This window comes from Lagopus muta, chromosome 7 (genome assembly GCF_023343835.1).
Source record: "Lagopus muta isolate bLagMut1 chromosome 7, bLagMut1 primary, whole genome shotgun sequence".
Lineage (NCBI taxonomy): Eukaryota > Metazoa > Chordata > Aves > Galliformes > Phasianidae > Lagopus > Lagopus muta.
In genome coordinates this window covers 23,279,118-23,288,531 of record NC_064439.1, presented here as the reverse complement: position 1 = coordinate 23,288,531, position 9,414 = coordinate 23,279,118, and the positions used below count along the sequence as shown (strand labels likewise).

At 38.4% G+C, this 9,414-nt stretch overlaps 1 protein-coding gene across 2 annotated transcripts in view; it reads right to left on the bottom strand.

The window, feature by feature from the left end:
- Positions 1–9,414, bottom strand: part of LOC125695741 (probable acyl-CoA dehydrogenase 6) — a 78,948-nt gene that overhangs the window by 15,549 nt on the left and 53,985 nt on the right. For both annotated transcript variants that reach the window (XM_048950617.1, XM_048950618.1), the window contains 2 exons: positions 6,098–6,265; positions 1–174 (listed from right to left, as the gene is read on the bottom strand). In XM_048950617.1, the coding sequence (XP_048806574.1) occupies positions 1–174; positions 6,098–6,265 (342 nt within the window). The remainder of the gene's footprint in view (positions 175–6,097; positions 6,266–9,414) is intronic.

Genomic DNA, 9,414 nt, shown 5'->3' with positions numbered 1-9,414 from the left:
CAGTGGCTACTCCCCACAGCCGCTCTTCTTGGAATTGCAACATCTGGTATGTAAAACCCATTCCTTCCTCACCAATTAGGTTTTTGCTAGGGACTCTTACGTCTTCAAAAAAGATCTGAGCTGTGTCCGATGACCTCATGCCCAGTTTGTCTATTTTCTTAGTAATGTGAATGCCTGAAGAAAAAAAATAAAAGAGTATTAGAAAGGCTACAAGAAAGATAAAGCGAGATGTACAAAAATAGTGTTTTTAAAAAGTGAAGTTCAGCAAGGATATAGCAAAACCTATCTCTGGGAAAACATTATAGTATTCTGGGAGGCAAAAATAAAATAGATCACATCCCATTTCTAAGAGTTTTCTCGATTTTGACTAGAAAATCAGAAATTGCAACCTTAAGGATCTTTTAATTATATCCCCAAATAATAATCATTTACCAGTAGTAATAATCTCACTTCAGGCACATCTTCAAATCGTGCATGAAGTGCTTTATTTATCTGTTATGTTTGACTTTTTGTGCACTGCAATAAAGTGTTCAAATTCAGTGTAGTAGTATTTTCTGAGTCCCTGTACTACAGTGAAACCGCAAAAAAATATTTAATAACGACAGCAGAATTGTGTTGAACTGTTACTAGAGAATTTCTATACTCTCTCTTTCCACCACATTTATACATTTATCCTTCACTTTCAAGCCTATTTTGACCTTCCCTTGTACTTACAGAAGAGTTTATAATCACATGATCTCACTTGTGCCCAGTAATAAGAAGGTTAGACTCCAATTTATAAACACAAACATCCAACAGTTCTGTATCAACTACAAGTTTTGTTAAGCCTATATATTTCATGATGGCCTGTAATTACTATCTAGTCCATTTAAATAGTCAAAGAAGGTTTACAAAGATCATGATTCACTTGTTTGAGTTTCCACATGGACATCCTTTGTGAAGAGGGCTTGCTTCTCCACTGACCTCCCTGTACGGCACAGACTCTGACCCAATGTACAGCTGCCTACTGAAGATGAACGTGACTCCTGTAGGAAAATTTGTTGTTATCTCCATTCAGATCTCAAAATTGCTTCAGGTTTGGCCAATAAGACTTCAGCTATGTACTCCCACCAAGAGGTACTCCTCCCTGGTTGTCTTTTTTCCCCATCAAGATTTTTCTTTCCCCCACAGGTTCTTCCTTGCTTTTGCTCAGATGCAAGCATGGCTTACCACTGTACCATGACAGTTAGACAGTCTTCCATGGATTTTTATGTTATAGCCCTTGAAATCTTCCACCTTTACCTCCTTGTGTTCCCGGAGTTAACATGCAAAAATTCTGCATAGAGATCAACAATGCTTCATGGTAAACTGAAGCCAACAATCAGATATAAGGATTTCTGCAGGGAGCGTCAACTACATTTGCCAGGTCAATATATGTAGAAAAAAAACATTCTTTCAACATATGTGCCTTCTGCAAGAAAGCAAACATTTAACTATCCACAGACATGGTATTCTAACCAGTTTTGTAGTGAGGTGAAATTCTGTGGGTTTGTTTTTTTTTGTTTTTTTTTTGTTTTTTCTTCTTTTTTTTCCCTATTATTTTTTATAATCCTCTCCTGGTCTCTGAAGCGGCTTGGTAGGAATTATTCACCACACAAACTGCTGTGGTCTCCTTCTGTACATATTCGTACCCTGTTATCTTTCATGACTTCAGTGCGTTCACTTAGCTCGGAAAGCAAATGGTATCCTAGGCTCCATCAGAAGAGGGGTGGCCATCAGGGACAGGGAGGTGATTGTCCCTCTCTACTCTGTCCTCATGAGCCCCACCTGGGTGCCCAGGTCTGGGGCCCCCAATACAAGAATGACAGGGAGCTGTTGGAGAGGGTCCAGAGAAGGGTCGCAAAGATGATCAGAGGGCTGGAGCACCTCCCCTACAAAGACAGGCTGAGAGAGCTGGGCTTGTTCAGCCCGGAGAAAAGGAGGCTGCAGGGAAACCTCACTGCAGCATTTCAGTACCTAAAGGGAGCCTATAAACAGAAGGTGAATCAATTCTTTGAAAGGGCATATAACAGCAGGACAAGGGGAAATGGTTTTAAGTTGAGGGAGGGAAGACTTAGGTTGGATATCAGGGGAAAGGTCTTTACTATGAGAGTAGAGAGGTGCTGGAACAGGCTGCCCAGACAGGTCATGGATGCCCTGTCCCTGCAAGTGTTCAAAGACAGGTTGGATGGAGCCCTGGGCAGCCTGGTCTAGAATTAAACACGGAGGTTGGCAGCCATGGAGCCACAGGGGGTTTGGAGCTTGATGATCCTTGAGTCCTTTCCAATCCAAGCCATTCTATGATTCTATGACTTCTACTGAGCATCTCTTTCTGAAATAGAACAGATCTCTCAGCTCCTACTGACAGGAGACCTTTAGTCTTCCAGGCAGAAGAAATTGGCAGTCATTTATTTCAAATTCATTCTCTCCAGGAGCACTGAATAAGATTATGGGAAGTTTAATCTCTCAGCAAAGCAGAGATGGGATACTGACACTATTTCAAAGTGCCAAGCCTGCTCTCAGAAGAATGTCCAGATATACTTCATACCTTCTGCCCAAGGTGACTCCATTGGCCAATCTAAAAACAGATTATGTGTCAGGAATATTTGCTTTGATAGGTGTTCAATGGAGGAAGAAAATCAGGGCAGCTCTATAAAACTCCTTGACTCTCACACTGAAAACTACCCAGCAATTTGCATCTACTCATGCCAGAAAAGCATCTGTTTTCAAAGCAGCTTTGTTCCTGTATTAAAATCAGAGCTACACAAACACACTCTGAAACCATCTATAGGCCAAAATGATTTCTGGAACATCTTTTCCTGCTGGAACATTACTACTTGCTTTCTTTGAGAGTCTCAGATGTTTTGGTCCACTTCCAGCCATATGCTCCCTCCCCTATGAAGATGCACTTAGTGCTCTTGTTACTGGGATGTTTATTAAAGACTCTGCTGGAAAAAATGCAACTGCTGGCAGTTCTCTGTATTGCTAAATGAATCCAACTCAGTGCTGCCCAATGCCCACATAAGGTAACAGCTATTGAAGGAAACTCATACATGAAGAAAACTCAGGTTTGGTTAGAGGAGTTAGATGTATTAACAACTTCCACTCACACTTCTTACCAATTGGATTGTGTGTTCATCCTTCCTGAATCCAGCAGCATTTCTTGTTTGTTGTGCCTTCCCAGTTTCACTTGCTCTTAGATTATTTCATGAATCTCCTTCAGATAGAAGCCAAGCTTCATCAAACCCATGTAGCACCCTCTCTGTTGCTAGCATATGCTTTACATTTTCTCCTCAAAGACACCAACATATAATCATCTCTCTACCTATGAAATGGACACTTTGTTCCTTTATTTATTTTCATTCTCTTCAAAAGTACTATATAATAAAAATTACCAGCAGCAGCAGCAATCATCTGCCCAAATAATCCCCAGAACATGTCTGTATTAAATAAATCACAGGCTATCTGAAAACACACATTTCAAGGCCAAGTGCTTGCCTTCCCAAAAATCACTCTAACAAACCTATTTGTGCTTCCTGCACCAGTATGACTGAGATGGATTGCTCTCTCTCTTCCTGGGACAGTTCTTTCTAAGTGTCTTTGATTTTTCATATTCTCTCACTTCTCCAGCCTTCTGACAATCTTTTTTTAAATTTCTTTTAGTCTATCTTAACAGAAAGTAGTCATTGTCTCCTGCCAACATTTAGTGCTGTTACAAATAGAAAGAGACATTTTAAATTGCAACTTGAGAAACATGCTCTTTCCCCCTTTCCTGGATGTTTTCTTCTTTATTATCCTCTGTGCAATCTACAAAGTGCTATCTGATGACCCACAGGAGAAACCAGTGCACAACTACATCCCAGATGAGGGCTGCTAGCCATTTGTCTATATACCTAACATGGACAATTTATACTTTGGTAGAGTCTCTTTTCCATCACATGAAAAAGAATTCATACTTGCTAGTATGAGGAGTATTTACCTGCCTAATGCAAGTACCTACTGTGAATCCACACCAGTTACCCAAATTCCCTTTATGAGAGGTTTTCAGCAATGTTTGTCAAATTTAGGCCATGATTTTCTTCAGCGCACAACAGACACTGCACAAACCTACAACTAGAAGTTAACCCCATTTCGTATCTCCTGTAACTTCCAGTTGTTGAAGCTAATGATTCATTTCAGATTTTTTTTTCCTTACATCACGGTATGTATGAAACAACTTTGTTTTTTATGAAAAACACGGGACTCCTATCTCCTACCAACAGCAAGCACGGAACAAGTTACTTCTGTGCCCTGAACCTTGTCTTTCCCCTGCCACACATCCTGGTGACTGCAGCAGTTAGTCAGACATAATACGCTTGTTCTCCACTGTGGTCACTCTTGAGTGTTGTCATACATATGTCTACAGAAGCATGATAATGCATCTTTCTGATGTCATCCAGACACTTCCTGTACAGTCTTGGTCTGTTGCCCTCTAAAGATAATGATCTTTGGCAGATACACATCCTTAGGATGTATCAAAGCAGCTGGAGCTTCCTCCTCACATCTGTGTCAACTGGCAGCCTTGTTCATACTTTTCCTCTTCATATCCCACCCATATTTCATTTCTGATGATTTCTATATCTCTGAACACCACTTTCAGCTGACTTTCAATTTTTCTCCTCAAAATCTGTTTACCCAAGGTAAAGCAACTCTGTGTATAGGTAGTGTGTCTAAAAACAACCTCATAAAGCTACAATAACTCACGTCTTTCTGGAATAAGTAAAGTACCGGAAAACCAAGACAATTTCTGAATATTTGATCCACCTGTAACAGTATGTTGGTATTGAATTCAGAGAAGCAGTATCACGTATGTACTCTGACTCTTTCATGAAAAATCATGAGGACTTTATGCAGATGGCTGACAAGTAAGGTCATCTGGAAATTCAGGGAGATTCTGGCTGTGAGTTACCACATTCATTAATCACTTATTGATAAGGCAAAAAGTCAACAAGTGAATCAGCTCAGGTCAACCTCCTGTTCTCATTCCAAGCCAGCTTTGCATGAAAAATGGTTTAGAAAGTCACAACCCACTAGCTTCAGTCCTAAAGCAATTTGCTTACTCTGACTTACTCCATATTTAAATTCACTTATAAGAAGTTATGTTAAGATGTCCCCACCACTGTCTTTTGTAACACTGGAGACCCAGAATTTCGTTCTCAGTCTGAACCCAGAAATAAACATATGGATATTTGTTTCACTGCCATTGTGCTTTTTCTACACATTAAAAGCTGATAATGATACATTTCACAATAAAATATTGCAAATTGAATGAACAAAAATGCCACACATTTGAATGTTTTCTTACCACCATCCTCATACCTGCAATGCCAGTTTAAAGATTTGAACTTCCTAAAAAACACCAGGTCTTTTTTTAAAAGAGAGAGAATTTGTTTAATTCAATGAAAGTTTTGTTCTGGATTCTTTAGGAATGTGTAGGAACAAAAATTATTTGAAACCTTTGAAAGGTAATAACTGCTCAAAATTAAATTTCAATGGATAGAAAATTGAAAATACGTTATTTTGAGGACTGTTTCTCCAAGGACTGCATCTCCAAGTCTTTTCTGAACAGAAAACCAAGATAAAAGTTCTGTGGATGTTGTTATTCTCAAAGAAAAAAAAAAAAAAAAGATTGGCTCTATTTTTAATGATTTCTTTAAAGCATTAATTTTCTCCTTGGCAGTAACTTAATCTATCCATTCTCAGAAAATGTTATGAAATACTCCCCTGCTAATGCATCTGAAAAGCTTTTCTAGATTTATTTTGGTCAAAAAGAATTTTCCACATAATTTGGTTTGGGAGTCCCAAGCTGAAGTCTGCAAAATATTCAATTTCCTTCTCATTTGTTCACTCTCTTCCTTTTCTGTGGGAGCACGAGTACAAACGCATTTCAGAGTTGTCTTTGTATGACAATGAAACACTTAATTTAAAAGAGCATTAATGGGTGTTGTCTCTTATCTGAAACACCTTTCCTTCTTGTAACATGCACAAACAAAAGCACCAATAAAATCAGCTCAGAAGGAAAAGATTTGCATGTCATTACCAGGTAGATTCATCGGCAGACATATGAGAGATTTATTTCGATGAGGATGCCCTTCACTTGTATTTGCCAGCAGGCACATCCAGTCTGCTTGGCACCCAGATGTAGTCCACATTTTACCACCATTTATGACATATTCATCACCTTTTCTCACGGCTGTTGTCTTGATACCTATTCAAAGCAAAGGAAATGAAGAGTTAATCTTGTGAAAGAAGAATAAGCTGGTTTCTGTGTGACTGGCCAGGTGATTCTCTTGCTCTCAGACAACCAATATTCACTCCTGACTTCACTGCCATCTAGGCTGCAAAAGGCAGGCCCACGTGGATGAGTCTCCTTGAAGGTGTCCCAGGGAAAGCAGACCACTTCTCTCACCCTCTGTTAGTTGGAATCTTCATCCCAGGGGATAAAAGCAGAAAGCTTTCCATAACTAAATTCAGTTACAGAAAACTCAGGACAGAAATATTTTAGGCTGGGATGATCTATTACACGTCTGTCACTGTGTACATTAGTCACTGAGAAGGCCATTAATTTCAGAGTCCCAACTTAAACAAACATAAGGTTCAATATCTGTGTATGCCTAAGGATATATACACACACACGCACTTCCTGTGTGTTCTAGGTCAGAATGGCGTAATAAATTCAAAGTTAGTAGGTCTTTAAAAGGTGAAGTTGAAACGTTAAGACCGTCTGTACAACAAGGAGTTCTAAACACCTGCTACCCCATGATGCAGAAAAAACATCATTTTCACTTATGAGCACTCACATCACTGCAAGCAGCCCCAAATGCAACAGCAAGACTGAATCATCAGTTACTGGTTATGCTCCAGCAGAATTTCCAAAGAGCTATCTTCCCTGAACTCAAATTTCTTCCACTGAAATCCCAACCAAAGAAGGCTCTGCAACAGATATCCAGCTGCAAGTTGCTGATTGTAAAAAAAAAGAACCCAAGTACTTTCCTAATAGCACTTGTATTATGAGACTATAAAGTGCATAAGAGGCTATATAGTGAGGTAGGCAGTAAATGTGGAGTGTAAGAGTCAGGCAAAAAGCATAATGAGCAGCCACATTTAAGTCAGTTGGTGACTTTGATGCACACCCACCCTGATCTGCACGTGAACCTTCTTCCCAAATGTCCTAACCTCAAAACAAATTGATAACAGGCACCTACTCTTCATTTACAGGATCAAACTAATGACTACCTGGAGATATAGTCTGCATGACTGAAAAGATTTGTTAATGTAAAAATAGGGAAAAAAAAGCAGCTGAAAATTGTGTAATGACGTAAGACAAGGAACTTGTGGATATAGCTGTGGATAAATAAACTAGCTGAAGTGTAACACTGAACAGCAAGAGATAGTACTACTGTGGATAAAAACAGCAGCAATCTATGCCAAATCTGCCCAAAGGACATATCGTAGATTCTGAATAATAACGAAGGCCAACAAAGTGAAGGAATCCACTGATTACAGTAATAATGTGAACAGACATTTGGCAGTCATACAAGGAGACTGAACAACATGTGAAGGATGCAAAACAGCTGTGACGAGACATGGTACAAGTAGCGTAAAAAGGATGGGAAAATACACAGTGATTTACATCACACAACCCTTTGTTATGGAACAACTACTAAGAAGATTAGATTGAAGTTGCCTGGAAGGTCTGCAAAGGAACACTGAGGACTATAATGCTATCACAGATATAAACAGTATTTGCAAGACTGACTTTCCAAATACAGATTAAAAAAGAAATGCCTGACTAATAGGAACATACAAGTAGTCTCAAGTGTGACAACCAACAGTTTGTCTCAAGTACTTGAAAAGTGACTGTTTAAAATCAACTTATGAAGAATGTAGATTTTCATTACAATATTATCAAGCCAATAAGTAGATTTAACACTTAATCTACAACACAATTTGAAAACCTGCTTAACAATTTACTAGAGTTAAGAGGATCTGAGAGATATGGCTGTTTGGCATTTTTCACTGTAATTATTCTCCCCAATAAAGCATGGCTACGGGAAAAGGCTACTTCAGTCACTAAGTTTTGGCATGTCTACATCACTGACCCTATGGTGTTTATATTTCAACAGCCTATAGAATCAGAGAATCATCAAGGTTGGAAAAGACCTACCAGATCATCCAATCCAATTGCCTACCTACTACCAATAGCTCCCACTAAACCATGTCCCTCAGTACAACATTTAAACATGTGGAACAGCTTGTGCCAAATAAATAACCAGGGCAATTTATTTCACCGTTCAAATCACAGCAAGAGACTTAAGCTTTCTTTTCCAGGGTGCTCTTGACTCAAGTCAAGGCAAGGTTGTCTTCAACTCTGAAAGTCAATCTTATGATCACAGATAACCATTTATGTAATAAATTAAGAGCACACATGTAGAATTTTCATCATCAGCACAGGAAAAAGTTTGTGGTTTTTTTTTTTTTTTTTTTTTTTTTTTAAGTAAAAAATCAGGACTAAAGCAGAAATGAGGGTAAGGAACTTGGCAATATGAAATAACATAAGGTTGCATTAATAAAGTGTGACATGCAGGGAGGATATTATGGAGCTTCTCTTCGGACATCAGTCTTTGATTGAAACTGATTGCATGTTTCCAGTGATGACCTTCAGAAGAAGAGCAGGAATACATCTGTGAAATGTATTGGTGGGACAAACCTGGGAGACATCACTAACAGATAACTCAGGTGTTACCCAGGAAAAAAAAAAAAGGATGATTCTGAGTTTTCCAAAGTCAACATGGCAAGTAGGTGCAACTAATAAGAATTACTGCTGTTATCTTCCAATATTTCAGTGGAAAATTAGTAAAGATAATGATCACCACAGTTAACACAAATCACAAGCCAAAAAATTACTAGTGGTACTCATGACTAAGTGACCCATTTAGTTACCCTTTAAGAACACCATAGAGTAGTTTCCAGATTTATTTCAAGGATAAAAATCTTTAGTGGCAGGTGAAAAAATATCACTTGTCATCCTGCAGTCTTTTTAACTGTGACACTGACAACCTGGTTTCATATGATAAGCCTGAGCATACTTCAAATATTTCTTCAATTTCATTAATCCAACTGTACCAATTTAAATCATAAGCAACACGCAACTGAAAAAGTATTTGTTTTTTGTTGTCTGGAAGACTACATCCAGAAATTACAACCATATTTGGAAAGTCTTGATAATCAGGTAATTTAACTACAGAAGCATTAGCTAAATTAAGTGATATGTTTCCTACAAGAGAGAAATATAAATTTCAAACTATTTTACAAAAAACAAACCTATAAATTTAAGGATTTTTCTTATTAACAATG